Here is a 15,872-nt window from a genome sequence, read left to right on the forward strand (position 1 = left end):
CCTATGTGGTTCTGGGAGCATTGATTAAAATAAGGCTAAGATCTTGGCGTGTGAAACTTTCAGATTAGCCAGCTGTTTGCGGAACGAAATAGGATGGGTTTAGGCTGAAAGAGCAGGGCTAGAGCATGCTGTGCCACACTGGGCAGCGTGGGCCTAGCTGTTCAGGTAGCATTGCTACTAGCAAATGCTTTCAGATCTGAAGAGGGAGTTGCTGGTTAATGTTATATGACTCCTTAGATGCAGGTTAGTCTCTCACGTGTGTGAAACATGGCCATCAGGGTTCAAACCAAAGAGTCCTAGCAGCCATGGTAGAAAGCAGCCAGAAGGATGGAAAGACGAACTAGTTCTAAATCCCTCATACCTCTGTAGCAAATCTGTGCATGTCCCCCGCTTCCAAAACACTCTCTTGAAACCTTAGCTACAGCAGGAAGCTACTGCCACTGACCACAGTATGGGTGGTGCTTGTTTACCAGCACCCTGCCCCTCCTGACAGGGACCTCAGTGACCACGAGAGGGGCTGAGCTCACTTTGTGTCTGTAACTCTGGGGCCTCAGCAGAAGCTGTAGCTTTTGTTGTTTGCCCATACCAGTAGCTGATTAACCCTGCTCTTGTTCTTCATTACAGTGACCCCTGCAACCCTGAGGTCACTGCTGAGCTGAGCAGAAGAGGGAGCACCTATGTAGGAATAGGAGGACCTGAGCTGTAACCAGTCCTTGGAGCACTGGTTGCCAGTGCTGCTCCTGGAGCATTCCAGGAGCCAAAGCGAGTGTTTGGGCCAGAGGGCTGCCTTGCAGCAGACTACATAATACATACATAATTCCTAGCAGAAATACAGCTGCAGGAGCAGAAGTATTGTAGCACTTAGCTTGAGAAGATGCAATTTTGTATAGAGACAAAGGTGGCTGTTGTGTTCTTAGATGGTCTCTTTAGCAGCGCTATAGAGACCTTTCCCTTCCCTCTGCCAGGGCTGTGTGGTAGGGTGGCAGCAGCCTATGTGCTCCTTATCAGTACTCCTGCAGGCTGCATTGCTGCCAGCCTTCCAGCAAGATTGTGATGATAGTCTATAAGGCTGTACACCATATGTTATGTTGGACTGGCAGTAGTTTGTAGCTGGGACTTTGCTTTTTTTGTGCTTAATAAAGGCAATTTATACCATTCATCTTTGTATTGTGTGCTTTAATATACTATCAGTGCACCTGTGCATCATTGCTCCACAGAACTCGCATGGCTTTAAAATGTCCCCAAATAAAAGCATACTGCTACATTCAGGGAATGAAGGGGAGGGGAAAAAAAACCCAACAAACAAAAAACCCCCAAAACAGACAACAACAGAAAAACCAAACCCCAGGCAAAGGAAGCATCATTATCTGACCAGAATACCAGCTCCAGGTTTTTCCAACTTTAAACTTTGGGAGATCTTTATGTCCTTGTTTTGCCCAGACTAACAGTGTGTTCAGAGGGCATTCAGCTCAGCTTGCAAGCTTTAGTAGCACCACAACTCAGGCTGATACTCTCCCATACAGAAAGTGGTGCAAAGCTCCCTCTTGTGCTTGTTAGCTGGGCAACTGGTACCAAGCAGGCTTGAAGGTATGAGAGTGATGGCTGCTGCTCCTGCTAGCAGTTTGAATTCCTCACAGGGTCTTTCAGGTGTACAGTTTGTGTCTGGGCATACACTGGGGTATGGCTTGGTGACCCAAGGAGGAACTGGCAGCTATGCACTGAGATCACTTGGCTAACTGCAGTGAGCTGCGATATTAAAAAATGGCAGAGTCCTTAAAATGTTCTTGCTCAAAGCGCTTAGCTAAAGGCATCACTTTGGTGCAGCATTAATGGTCCTTGTATGTGCTCTGGAGTGGCAGCTGGGGCTGGTGAGACCACTGAAGTGTAGACTGTCCCCGAGAGGCCTGGAAGGTGGCAGGGTGGTGTTTCCTAGCTCCAAGTTGCCTGTCCTGGTAGAACTGAAGGTAGTGCTGCCATGTGTGGCTCCAGGACAGCAGTATATTGTGGCAGAAACAAGTATCTCTGGGATACCTGCTCCTCTCCTTCATTCTGACGGTGTCTGGGCAGCTCTTGTGGACGCATTGGAAGGTGTCCTTCCACCTTGGGAAGCCTTACAGCAGGATCCCTGACTTGACCCATAAGGGTGTGGTTGGGCATTTATCATTTGAAACCCATCTTCTCAACAGGATACTCTTTCACCAGTAGGTGTTATAGCCACCGTAAGATGTTACGGTCAGTGCTGTGATACTCGTACAGAACAGATGCTTATGAAAGGCGCTCTACCCCAGACAGGAGGGTGGTGTAAATGCCATGCTGCACTGTTCACTTTGGTGTTGGCCAGCTAGTTCATACTAACACAGGCCTTGAGTACCTATGTGCCTGTATTTTACGTGGGTTAGGACAAGCTGAGACAAGCATGGGGAAAAGTCTGGCTCATTTGCTGGGTGACAAAGATTGTTTGAAGTTTTTCATTTGCATTTCCAGTGCAAGCAGACATCAGTATGCAGGATGCTTCAGACTATTCCAGTCTATCTGATTTGTTTCTATGCAGGGCAATACCTTTCTTCCTCAGCCATGACTCCTTCCTCAGAGAGGGATTATGCACAGGAAAACAATTGTGTTGAGCGTGTATTTTTTTTTTAATGATCTAGTAAACTAAGAGCTTTTTCCTTTCTTGTAAGTCTTTTGGTGGAACTGTATGGGGGATGTTCTCTCCAGGGTGGGTAACACACACAGACCAACTGCCAAACCTGTTATGTGCTCAGTGGCTGAATTTGTAGTTTTCAAGTCAGGATAGGAACTACTGACAGCCCTGATTCTGGATTTCTTTTTAAAGGGGGAGACATCGGTTCATGGGACTGCTGCAAGCCCCAAAGAGGGTAATGAAGAGGGGTCAGAGAATGACCATGGAGTGCCTTCGTCCAAAAAGATGCAGGGGGAGCGTGGAGGAGGAGCAGCTCTCAAGGAGAATGTGTGTCAGGTAGTGTCCCTGAAGAAATCTCTTTGGAACGTTACCACTGTAAAGCATTTTTGTGTAAGTTCTGGGACATGCTAGTGCCCTAGATAAGCCTAGGTAGCCTCAAGGTGCTTATTGTAGAATTAACTGGCTTTTTGTGCTTTGAATTGAGCCTTTCTTCTGAGATTGCCTCTCCTGCTAAAGTTCACAAATGTTAGGGAGACGTGACCAACGTAGGATTCATTTTAGCCGATGCATAGTAGCAGGGACAGGATGGCAAATGGTGATGCACAAACTACCTGAATTAACTGACACAAGGAAAACTTAGCATTTTTCCACAGAGGTCTCTGCTGGCAGCCCTGGCCAGCACATGTGATTGTTCTTGTCTGGGTTGAATTGGGGAAGGAGGTTGCTCAGAGCTGACATTGTGCTTCTTTCCCCACAGATCTGCGAGAAGCCAGGGGAATTGTTGCTGTGTGAGGCGCAGTGCTGTGGTGCTTTCCACCTGCAGTGTCTTGGGCTCTCTGAGATGCCAAAAGGCAAATTCATCTGCAATGAGTGTTCCACAGGTACGGTAGCTTCTGCGAGTGCAGAAGGACAGGGTGCTTGCTGTGTGCTTACCTGGTGCTTCCTTTGCTGGAGTGACATGCCTGCAGTAGGGCCGCTAGCTAGCTCTTAGTTCTCCGATTATTGGTTTAACGTTTGATGATGACTTTCTAATTAACTGGTCTTACTGTTCATTCAGGCACGTGAGGTGCGAAGAAGTAAATGTCCAGGATCTGATGGGAAAGAGAAGGGGAAATTCTTACCTGGGACTAGGGAGAGAAGGCTGATAAGGGAGGATGAATCTGGAGTGGGCTGGAAAGCGGGGAATATCTAAGTAGGGTTGTCAATTTTTGTTTTAGTTCGTATTTTTCCCTGGCCTGAAATCACAACTATAATAATACTTTTTTTTTTGATCTGGAGCGTTATTGCAGCTGCAGGCAAAACCAGCCTGCTGCAGAGACCTGTGCTTTGGGATAGGTACAGCAGGTTGGGAAGTTGTGCTGTGCTAATATGCAGCCTGGTGGAAGTGTCAGGTCTTCATTTAGCCCTTCTATGTGACTGGTGTCATGTCTGCTCCTCTTTCTCCAGGGGTCCATACCTGCTTTGTGTGCAAGAGCTGCGGGGAAGATGTAAAACGGTGCTTGCTGCCTCTCTGTGGGAAGTATTACCATGAAGCGTGCATACAAAAGTATCCGCCCACGGTCATGCAGAACAAGGGCTTCCGATGCTCCCTGCACATATGCATGACTTGTCATGCTGCTAACCCAGCAAACGTCTCTGCGTCTAAAGGTACTGAAATCTTTTAGAGTGGTCTAGGGGATGCAGTCAGAACCCTTTTCTTTGTTTCATGTCTGTGTGCAGTTATCTGGTCCACTAGTTGTTTATGTTGATTTTCCGTCCTTGCCATAGTGCTTGCTGTAGCATTTGCTGAGGAATAGTTTCTCTCAGGGGAGTGGAAGGGTTGGTGTCAGTATGTGTGAGGTTGCTGCTCATCAGCACTCCTGATGGTCAGACATGGCAACTGAAATGTTCTCATCTGTCCAGACGCTTGGATGCCTGCACGTCCAGCGATGCCACATGCCTCTCTGAGGTTTTGAATAAGTCTCTGGAGCTGTACAGACACTCATATGTTTCTCCTGCCTACTTTTCACTGTGCCAGTGCTGCAGATGATGCCTGCTTAGTAGCACTGGCTATCAAGGCAACAGCATAGAGAGCAGAGTAGTAAGAACTATGATAGTATTCTAGGTTTCCTTTTTTTTATAATGCAAGCTCTTGTCTTGCAGTAGTGACATCCTCGGGTTAAGCTTCTCGGGCAAACATTTGAGCTGTTTGCAGCAATACCTTGACTTTTATCTCACATGATTAAACTTAAAACTTTACGTGATTGCCTTGTATGTTTGCTTCTAAAGCTGCTTTTCTTTAAATCCTTGGTATCTTAAGACAAGTGACAATAAGACCAGCTCTATTTTTGTCCTCAGGGTCTGCATTAAAGTTGTCTTTTTTTCCCCACGTATCAGTATTTGGTGTAGAAGGCAACACTAAGGCCTAAAGCCCATGGCTGACCACTTCCCCACTGAACATTTGTGTTGTGTTCCTCTGGCTGCTGCTTCTTGGTGGTCAGATTTACCCCTTTCCTCCCACCTCTTCTCCCTGTTAATAGTCTCCTGTGAGGAACTGAAAACAGGCTCTCAGAAACTGTGGATAAATTAGGCCTGTAGGCAATTCTGGATTTTCTGTTCTGGAATTTCAGGGCAAAATCTGATAAAGTGGAGAGGCAAGTGCCAATGTTTTCAGAAGCTACATGGATTGGTTTCACTATGTGCAGCTAAGCACCTGGAACACCCCCTCTGTAATTATTGTCTGAGCTGATTTACTAATTGTTTGTATATGATAGGAAGCAGTCCCAGTCTGTGAACTCTTGAACTGTTTCTGCACAGCGTGCAGGAGGTTTTTCATGTCTAAATAATGCAATTGTGTATATGTTATATACAAATATATATGTAATTTTTTATATATTTTGTTATATTAAATAATTTCGTAGGAATCTAGTGAGTATGTCATAAATGGTCTATAAAAATTTTAGGTCAGTTTCCATTTCCAAAGATCACCTATGGTTGCTTGTTTTGAGCTTAGGTATCAATAGAGACTAGTTTTGGGAGAAAACAGTATTGGCCTCTCAGTGTTTCTGACATGTTCTGGTGCTAGGTCGCTTGATGCGCTGTGTGCGATGTCCAGTTGCGTACCACTCCAACGACTTCTGCCTCGCTGCTGGGTCCGTGGTCCTTGCCTCCAACAGCATCATCTGCCCCAATCACTTCACTGCACGGAGGGGCTGTCGCAACCACGAGCATGTCAACGTCAGCTGGTGCTTTGTCTGCTCAGAAGGTGAGACGGTCTGCGCAGGGTCCCCTGTCACGAAGCAAGGTCCTGACAAGAAGTCATTAGAGCAGGCAGAAGGTTTGCCCGTCCAGAGCATGCCAGTGAGAACTGCAGAGAACAGCTCCTATCCATCCCCATTTAAGTCCAACTTCAGGCTAGAACTTTTTCTGAATCCTTAGAAGGGTTCTTTGTGTAGCATAAGTAGGGCACGAGCTGTTGAAAAGGGTTTGCAGAAGAGCATCATGCCCTGTTTCTGTCTGGACATATGGAGTCCAGGGCTTCTGCACAGTGACTCTGATAAATTCTTCCTCCTTTTCTTTGCAGGGGGCAGTCTTTTATGCTGCGAGTCGTGCCCGGCTGCGTTTCACCGTGAGTGTCTAAACATTGAAATGCCAGAGGGAAGCTGGTATTGTAATGATTGCAAGGCAGGCAAAAAGCCACACTACAAGGAAGTAGTCTGGGTGAAAGTTGGGCGCTACAGGTAGGTGAAGGTAGAACAGACTTGTCCCCATCCCTTCTTTATCACCACTCATGGTGATTGAGGTGAGAAGCTGCTCCTCTCTGCAGGGTACAATGCAGCAGCCTCTGACTTTTTTGCATGCATGTAGCAGCTGGTAAAACGCATACGTTCCTCCTCCAGTAGCCTCTTTTCTCCCCACCAGCTTTGCTGGTAGCCCTCAGGCACCTTTTCCCCATGTCTTCATGCAGTAGCATGCTTCTGAGGTGGTTGGAAGTGGGGAAGCCAGAGGTTTCATCTGCCTTTCCCTGTGTTGCAGGTGGTGGCCAGCTGAGATTTGCCATCCTAGGACAATCCCTGTCAACATCCAGAAAATGAAACATGACATCGGCGAGTTCCCCGTGCTATTCTTCGGCTCCAAGGATTACCTGTGGACCCACCAGGCCCGTGTGTTCCCTTACATGGAAGGTGATGTCAGCAGCAAAGACAAGATGGGGAAGGGCGTGGATGGCATATACAAGAAAGGTAACTTGCCTTCATCCAGGGAGGTACATGTTCTGTTTCTCTTCGTTCCTATTTGGAGAAATGGCATTCTTAGAGAAAATATCTTTTTAGAGCTAACACTAAAATAAATTTGCAGAATGAGCTGCTGCTTATCTATCATCCAGCACACCCAGAATGTTCGTTGGTCTGAGCTTGCATTGAGGGGGAAGTGTGTGTAGATCTTGAATCCTTCTCCAGCTCTGACATAGCTGCTCTAAATCTGAGCGAGCTGCTGCTCTGTCAGATTTCCTGTGTCTAATACAGTCATTATCTGTATATACAAATGCACTTGAGAGTTGCGAATGCAGCTGCCTGACACTTCCACCCAAAAGCAGGCAAAGCTAGCTGACAGTTTGGATGCTTCATCACCCACGGGCAGGTCTCTTATTGTAACTCCTGCGACTGCCCTGTTGCATTGGCCTTTTCTTCACCCTCCTCCAGTGAACCTCTGTCTCTGAGGTACGCAGCCAGGGAGGTTTGCTTGTGGAGCTGTGAGCACTGGGTGGACACTGGCAGCCCAGCTCTGTGTGAGCAGAGGGAGTTCCTTGTAACACACTCTGCTCTCTCACTTAGCTCTTCAGGAAGCTGCAGTAAGATTTGAAGAGTTGAAGGCACAGAAAGAACTGAGACAGCTTCAGGAAGACAAAAAGAATGACAAGAAACCTCCTCCCTATAAACACATCAAGGTGAGGGCAGGTGCGGGAAAGAACTCTTGAGCTGTCAGTGCAGGTGATTTACAGGTATACAGAAACATTTCTACTGTTGGGCATATGGCTGCATTTGAAGGTTACTTTGGTCCTCTTGGCATCTTCAGTCATCCTCCCAAGAAAGGATTAATGTGTGCACAGAGCTGTATGGAAGCTGGACACCAGTAATAGAGGTACTTTGATTTACTGGAACAGATCTAGACATCTCTGTGCTGTTCCATGTCAGTTGCGTGGTCTGAAGTAAGTGTCTCTCTACCTTGGGGACTTAGGGGAGAGTGCTAGTAATACGCAGCATGTTCAAGTACTGTGTACTACTGGTGGCAAGGTGGGCATCCCAGGTGGTGTCAGATAGGAGATGGTCAGGGTGAAGTGGAGGAGAGCTGTGGGGAGGATGGTAACCTACAGTGGAGCTTGACAGTATCTTGTTTCATTTCTGCTGTTGTTTTATGTCTTTTTCTGTGTCAGTTGGTGACTGAACAGAAATATTAAAGCAGATGTACGTGTTGGAATATGAGCCCTTTTGCTGAGTTTTGGGGAACTCTTCATGTTTAGGGCTGTATTTTGAGGTAGAATCGGAGGACCAATAGAAGTCCTACAGCATGGATGTGACTTGAGAGGAGAGCTGGGGCCAAGTGGGTACATGTGCTTGAGATGTGGGTCTAGACTGATCAGAAGCCCAGTGACTCAGAGACTATGTTCTTCTTTTTTTCATTGCCTCTGCTCCTTCCCTTTTTTTATGTGGCAAACTATGAAAGCTTAACTGGTTGCTGGCACTTTTGATTTCTAGCTAGGATTTCTAGGCAGGCAGGTATATCCTACATGAGTTACAGTATAGTGTAAAGAACACAACTGAATGCTGTGGCAGCAGTATAGGTCAGGCAGCTTCAGTGGAGGAAATAAAGTTTCTCATAGGTATTTTTAAGCCTGTCTCTGGCCGCAACATGAAGGAACTTTGGAAGTGGTTTGGAGCCTTTGAAATGCCCTTTTAATATAAATAGTAACAGTTGTGGTCATTAGCCATGGCAACTCCTCTGAGGTCTGGGTGCAAGGTGTTTGTCTTTGTGAAAGCAAAGCAGTTTGCAGGAGCATACGGTGAACTGGAGAAGGCTTCAGGGTGGAATGGCCGAAGCTGGTTGTGCCCACTCCCATCCCAGGCTTCTAAGGAGATCAGCACTTTGGGGTCCATCCTGAGGAGTGGCAACATGAGAAGCTGCTGCAAATACACTTGGTATCCTTCATAACATCAGGGTTGCGGCTAGTCCAAGCATTGCCCTGTTTTGGAGCTGGTTCTGTACCAGCAGTGCCTTAGAGAGTAGGGCAGGCCTGCTGGGCACGTGTGTGCATTTAGAGGGGTACCGTGCTCAGAAACTGTGGTTGCTTGGGGTGGCAGTGCCAAAGACAGCAAGGGCACCTCTGTCTGCCCGGTGGTGGACAGTCCTAATCCTGTGAGTCTCATCACTCTTAACAAGGTGATGAGCTAACAGTCTGAGTAAGAGATGGGAAGCAGCAGAGGAGAACACAGGAGTGACAAGGAAGGTCGGATGTGGGAGGCAGTACTAGGAGGAAGGGGAGACTCTGCGTGTTGAAGAGGTTAATCTGGGGGTTCTGCAGGGTTTGCTTTTAAACAAAGAAGGAGGGTAAGGGCTCGGCCAGCCTCTGCAGGCTACCAGCGCAGAAACTTTGCTCTGTGGGTGGGACTAGATAAATTGTGTGTGGGCTGGAATAGTTTTGCTAAATGATCCTCTCCTTTTGTGTTCTGAGAGAGGAAAGGGAGCTGATGGTATTGCTTGCCTAGGCAAAGAACAGCAAGGAACTTTTCTTCAGTGTCTCTCTCCAAAGTCCTGACTCTCTGTTGCCTGCCTTTCAGCGTTCGCTGCCTTTAACCAAAACCAAAGGACCCTGCTTGTGCCACAGACATGCCAGTTGCTTCTCCACCTGGTGCTGCACTCTGCTTCCTTCCAGAGCGGTTTTTAGAGAGCTCCTTGGCTTAACTCTGAGCTCCCCTTTGGGCCTTCCAACCCCAGCTTTGTCTTTTTCTTTCATTTACATCTGCAGGACAGTTGGGTAGGGAGCTGCTTGTGGCCTCGTGCGTAGGTAGGCCCTCTGTACTCTGTTGGGCATGCCAGCCTGGTTCTTATAGTGACAGCTGAGAGCACAAAACAGCTTGAAGGTAACAGAGTCAAAACCCAGGGCTGTAAAGAAAAGCTAAAGAAAAGCACCTGAAACTCAGAGACTGGAGAAGGTGCTGTTTCACGCAGAAAATGGTTTGGTGTTGGTCGCAGGTATGGTGTGCACCCAGCGAGAGCACTGGGACACCTGGGCTGGATGTTGGCACAGTGGTGATGGGAGGGGGGACAGTTGGCAGCCTCTCCCCCCTCTGGGGGTCACAGAACGCACACTGCACCAGGTGATGCTAATGGGGGACCTGAATCCTCCTTAGCTCTTTCCTCTAACTGTTTACCTCCTGAAATGGTGTGCCCAGAACTACATATGTGCCTGTACTTGTGTCCTTCTGCCCCTCGCTGTAACTAACTCGTGCTGCAGCCTGTCAGCTCGTAGGCAAAGGTTGAGTATAGAAGTGACTGTCAGGATAACTGGTTGTTCTAAGAGCTAATGTCCTTTGTGTGCATTCAAGGTGAACCGGCCAGTGGGTAAGGTGCAGATCTTCACTGCAGACCTGTCTGAGATACCACGTTGCAACTGCAAACCAACAGATGAAAACCCATGTGGCCTGGACTCCGAATGCATCAATCGCATGTTGCTCTACGAATGCCACCCCATGGTCTGCCCTGCTGGGGAGCGCTGCCAGAACCAGTGCTTCTCCAAGCGGCAGTATCCCGAGGTACAAATTTTCCGCACGCTGGCACGAGGCTGGGGGTTGCAAGCCAAAACAGACATCAGAAAGGTACATACTCTGTTTCTGCATGTAATTTTCTCCTGCTGCTTCTCTCTTGCTCAGTGTTGGTTTCAATAGATTAGAAAAATTACTGTCTTCCATAATTTGAAGACTTCTTGCCATAGAATTCCATTTAGGAAAGAAGTGGATGAATTTAACTTTTCCAGTCCTGACAAGAATGTTTTGCCTCAGCTAACCAAGAAAATGGTTTGCGTGTTGATGTCCCACAGGATGAGAAAGATGATTGCCCAATCTGTCTGCTTGTATGGACGATGGGCTTTATGTGAGTACACCAGAACGCAGTGGCCTGAAGACAGTGCTCAGGATTTCCAGATGGGGAGCAGTGATTATACCTTGCTGCCATTCTTGAACAGCCAGGCTTTTCCAGCATGAGAATCTTGTATCAGAAACTGAAACCAGGGCTTGGCTCTTACAAAAGGGTCTTGGAGATGGATATTATTGTTGCTGAAACTGACATCTCTGGCTAAAACACATACATATTTTTTTAAATCTAGAGAACAGTAGTTCTGTGGACACATGTCTGTGCTGAATGAAGAAGGAAGAATGGTAAAGCAAAGAGAACCCCAAAGCTAAGAAAGGGTGAAGTGAAACAGAGGATAATTAGCGTAGTAGGAGAAGACTGTTTGAAAAAGGAGTAGGGACAACATGCTGTGGGGGAGGGCTTGATAGCAGAAGGAGAAATGTGAGTCTGTCCTGTTCAGGCTTTGCTGCTTGCTGTGATACAGGTTAAAGGATCTCTCTGCTATTCCATTGCACCTGTTATGTTTCACTTTGAGCAGACAGTCTGGAAACAGCAAAATTCAATTATTTAATGGAGGCACCTATTTAGCTCCGGTGGAGCAGAGCTGGGGTTCCCTTTGATGGTTGAATTATGGCCCCTGCAGTACTTCACTCCAGGGGAACTCCACGGATTCACTGTAGGAGCAGCTGCCCTAGGTGCATCATGCTGCTCAGTGTGGTTGGTCCCCAAAGGGATATTTTTTCCAGCTGGAATGCAGTTATATGATGCTTTGAGCTTTGCAGTGAAGCACTATTCTTGCAGTTTGCTTTTATACTGTCCCTGAATGTTAATTCTTTCTGTAGCACAAAGAATAATCTGATGGCTTTTGTTGCTTTATTTAATGTATTTCAAGTTATTTGTTGAGCGTGTGAAACAGATGTATGATTCTGGGCTCTTAATGAAGATTATAGGTCAAGCTGGCTGCAGAGCACAGAGGAAGATTTTTATGAAAAGGTTTCCACAAAGGAAATAGGAACTAAGTTTTAGCACAAAGGTGGATGTCCCCCTATCCTGGAGGGAATTTGTCTCGTCTTATCAGCTTGTTTTTTTCTCTGGCAGGGTGAATTTGTTAATGAGTATGTCGGGGAGCTAATTGATGAAGAGGAATGCCGAGCCCGAATACGCTATGCTCAGGAGCATGACATCACCAATTTCTACATGTTGACACTGGATAAGGTATGTGGAAGGAATTGCCAGGATCCTAGACAGAAGTAAAATGATTGCAAGGAAGGCATGATGGGGTCTTCTCCAGCAAGTAAAAAGGTGCTAAGAGTTGTTGATGAGCTGGTCTGTATTTCCACGAAAGAGAAGACTAACCAGCCATTGGAGTTCATTCAGAAGAGGTGAAGCAGTTATCTGAGTGCAATTGCCTGAGGATCGCAGATCCTGTTTCAGCATAACAGGGTGAATTTGTAACCTCAGGACCCTTCCCAGCAGCTGAACCATGGAGAGTCCAGCACTGGGCCAGAGAAGGCATCAGCCCTCAGGTGTACAAGTATCAGGCACAGTGAGACCCTCATTTAAGTTCAGATCCCAGGTCTTGCTGATCTAAGTAGAGGGGTGGAGTTTGTTACATCCACAGTAGGTCCTGGAGGCCAAGTTGTTGGTGTGAGCTCCTGGCTTTCAGAGGTAAGTAGTTTTGTCAGCTGCTTTCCACACTTTGTCACTCAACCTTGGAAAGTTTAGAAGGAAATCATGAAAGCAGGCATGGGAAGAAGCTGTTGAGTGTGGGACAGGATAACAACGGGACTGCTTTCTGGATCTCCCATTTTCTTGCTGGAAATTCACACTGACCATATCTTGTTCTCCTCTTCTGGCTGATGGGTGGGCACAGGGACAAAACTAAGTGTTAATATCTCCCTCATTATTACAAAACCTAATCTCAGTTGCAGCTGCCCTCTCCTCTCTGATGCAGTCTAACAAATGGTAGTGTACTGTACAGAAGTGTACCTCACATGTTACATACCGTTCCTGTTTTCCTTCTATACATTGACGTACAAGAAATAGGAACTGGTATTTTGCTTTTAAGCAGAAGTTGGGGTCTGGAACCGCAAGTGCTGCCTTGGAAGTGTGCTTGGTATAGTGTTTATCCAGTACTGACACCGCAGGGAGACCTAACTTCCCAGAAAGCAGTAGTAGCGCTTTCCATGCTGTTCCGGAGCCTGTCTGTCTTTGAAGAGTAAGATGATCTCTCAAGGTCCCTTCCAACCCAAAGCATTCTATGATTCTATGATGTATAGGAGACTATATTGCCATATAATCTGCCAGCCCCGACCAGAGACATTAGTGTGCGGAAACTGGTTGGGTGTCTGCCGATTGTCCAGGCAACACAACACCACCTGTCCCTTACGCTTGGTTAAAACACATGTACGAACTCAGGTGCTTTGCAAGCGTCATCAGATGCCTCCATTGTCATAGTTTTCACTACTGATTAATGCTTTCCTGGTATACTGGTACCTGGGCTGCAACAGCTTGAGCGGGAAATGACAGTTTATTAAATATGGTTTTCTGGGGTTTTTTTTCAATTCCAGGATCGAATCATTGATGCTGGGCCAAAGGGCAATTACGCTCGATTCATGAACCATTGCTGCCAGCCAAACTGTGAGACTCAGAAATGGTGTGTGAATGGCGATACTCGGGTTGGGCTCTTCGCAATTGTAAATATCAAAGCTGGTAAGGAACCCCACTCTGTCAGTACCTGCAGTTAAAAGCATTGGAGTGTTTCTGTAAGGAAAGGGGAGGGTTTATAGCTCCCTGGGAAGGTATTTAATTTTTGTTTTCACATAGGCAGTCATGAGACTTAACACCAGCACTGACATAATGAAGCACATACATCTGTGGTATAAATGGATGTTCATAGTTCTAATTGACAGGGTCAAGAAATGGAGCTAAGCATGCTACAGTGTGGGGTTGAATGCCCTTTTTGGCTGTAGTATGTGGTAGGAGTGTGACAGTCATTTGTGTCATTATATTTCAAAAGTGCTTTTACTTCAACAGTAAGATGTTCTTCCCCATCGTTCATTACAACTTGCTTGGTTTTGATCTGCTTTTGTGCCAGGGACTGAGTTGACTTTCAACTACAATCTGGAGTGTTTGGGAAATGGAAAGACCGTTTGTAAATGTGGTGCCCCAAATTGCAGTGGCTTCCTAGGAGTACGGCCAAAGGTATGATACCTCCTTTAAGCTTTTGTTCTTCCAAATCACCTCTTTGCATAGATGTGTATCATTTGTTGCAGAGATCTCAGGAAGGGTAATCCGGTTTCAGTGTGGCCATGAAAACACTGCTTGAAATGAGTTGAATATCCAAGTGTTCATTCTGAGCGTGCAGATCTTGGACCTGAGTTATTAGATTTGCTGTAAATAATGACAGGAAAATGTATTTTACAACAAAAGAGTAAATGAAAGATTTTATTCAGAATTTTCTGCTTACTAGCATGACAATTTCCGTCACATTAGAGGGGCAAAGGACAGGCATGGGAAGACATCCAGCGTATAACCAAGAAACCGCAGCTCAGTCCATTTCCCAAAGTGAAGGACTGAATAAATTGTGAGCATGCATGGAAGGCCAGCAAACTTGCATTCCTTCAGACTTGCAGTTACTTTAGAGCCAGAAGGCTTCTGCATCACCATCTTTGCGGCAGTAAGAAAGTTCGTGGTTTTTTTCCCTTCTGGTTAAGCAACTGAAGTGCACACATCAGACAGGAATAAGAAATTTGCCATGTCTGTAAATAGAAAAATCACTAGCTTTTAGAACTCACTGACTTTTGAAAGCTTCATGGTGTAACTGTAATGTTGCAGTAACAGCAATTGATTTCAATTACCTTCTTGTGTGAGCTGGTTCTCACTGGGAAAAGGAAATAACAGGAGCAGTTGGCCGAGTTCCCAGCTGTCACCAGCTAAATCTATGTCTCAGCTGTTGGTTTGTTTCAAGAGCTTCACCAAATCAGTCTGTAATCCCTCTGCTCTGGCATGTGGATACTGGCAGCTTACTTACCCACAGTTAAGGGTTAAAAACTCCAGCAGCACAGTTGTTAAGTCCCATTGATATATAGGGAAGGTTTTGTGAATTCTTCAGAGAGCTTAGTTCTGCAGAAAAATTAACTTATGATTAGAAAAACTTCATGTCTTCAGAAGTTGACAGATGAGGTGAATTACACATCTGGTGTATTTAGTTCTTTCTTGGATTGCAATTTAAAGTTCAATTGATTTTGTGCTGCTCCTGTGTTATACATGGCTTGATTGTCATTTTTGCCCTGAAATTGTAGGTTGCATGATGGAAATCAGAGAAAGGTGCCCTTTAGTTGGCATTAATGTTCCATTGTGATGCCTGAGGCGACTCATTCCATCTTTATGAGATGGGCTAAGAAACAATACCCAAGAAAACAGTACCTTGGTGGTTTTTTTTTTTTCAAATTCATCCCACAATTGATGCATTTTTAAGCTTCCCGAAGATACAGCAAGACAAAACTTCACTGATTATACTCAAGTTCACTCCTAAAAGTGATCTTTCGAACTCGGAGTGTGGAAGAATGCTTGGGAGTCTATTGTACTACAGTCAGCAAGTGGGAATTGCTTAGTCCAGCTGTTAGACCTCGCTTAGACATTCAAATTAGCTGTGAAAGGTTTTTCTTGTTCTCTTTGTAATTAGATGGCTGAGGTACTAGGTACTGAGAATAGGTGGAATAGTTTAGGTAGAGAGATTTCACTGCCCGCATTTTCAATGATAAGAAAAGCCTGACTTGTCCCCATTGTCAGTGGGAATGACGGTATGAAAACAGAAATATCCACATGTGAAGGGGAAGGAAACAATCAAGAGATGTGACTCCCTGGTGGCAGGACAGCTGGATAACCAGTGCTGCTGAATTCTGAAATTGTAGGTCTGGAGACAAAGGTTTTTAAATGTTTTTGTGGTTTTGTTTTTAATCTTGATAGGAGAGTAATGAAAATAGTGCCCAATATTTATGCAAAATAAAGGATGCAAAAATTTTCTCGTAGGCATCCTGTCAGCACACAAAGACATTCTGCGTGAAGAACATGTATTTGGACACAAAGATATGTGGAAAATTGCATAAAATTTAGCTCATGT

The 15,872-nt window shown here is 45.8% G+C and overlaps 1 protein-coding gene across 1 annotated transcript in view; it reads left to right on the forward strand.

Moving 5' to 3' along the window:
• Window positions 1-15,872, forward strand: part of NSD1 (nuclear receptor binding SET domain protein 1) — a 66,364-nt gene that overhangs the window by 36,368 nt on the left and 14,124 nt on the right. The window contains exons 10-20 of the mRNA XM_075715544.1: window positions 2,837-2,980; window positions 3,402-3,525; window positions 4,091-4,291; window positions 5,709-5,888; window positions 6,207-6,363; window positions 6,659-6,864; window positions 7,456-7,568; window positions 10,225-10,494; window positions 11,846-11,962; window positions 13,318-13,459; window positions 13,845-13,951. Of these exons, the coding sequence (XP_075571659.1) occupies window positions 2,837-2,980; window positions 3,402-3,525; window positions 4,091-4,291; window positions 5,709-5,888; window positions 6,207-6,363; window positions 6,659-6,864; window positions 7,456-7,568; window positions 10,225-10,494; window positions 11,846-11,962; window positions 13,318-13,459; window positions 13,845-13,951 (1,761 nt within the window). The remainder of the gene's footprint in view (window positions 1-2,836; window positions 2,981-3,401; window positions 3,526-4,090; window positions 4,292-5,708; window positions 5,889-6,206; window positions 6,364-6,658; window positions 6,865-7,455; window positions 7,569-10,224; window positions 10,495-11,845; window positions 11,963-13,317; window positions 13,460-13,844; window positions 13,952-15,872) is intronic.

This window comes from Pelecanus crispus, chromosome 8 (assembly GCF_030463565.1).
Source record: "Pelecanus crispus isolate bPelCri1 chromosome 8, bPelCri1.pri, whole genome shotgun sequence".
In the NCBI taxonomy this organism is placed as follows: domain Eukaryota; kingdom Metazoa; phylum Chordata; class Aves; order Pelecaniformes; family Pelecanidae; genus Pelecanus; species Pelecanus crispus.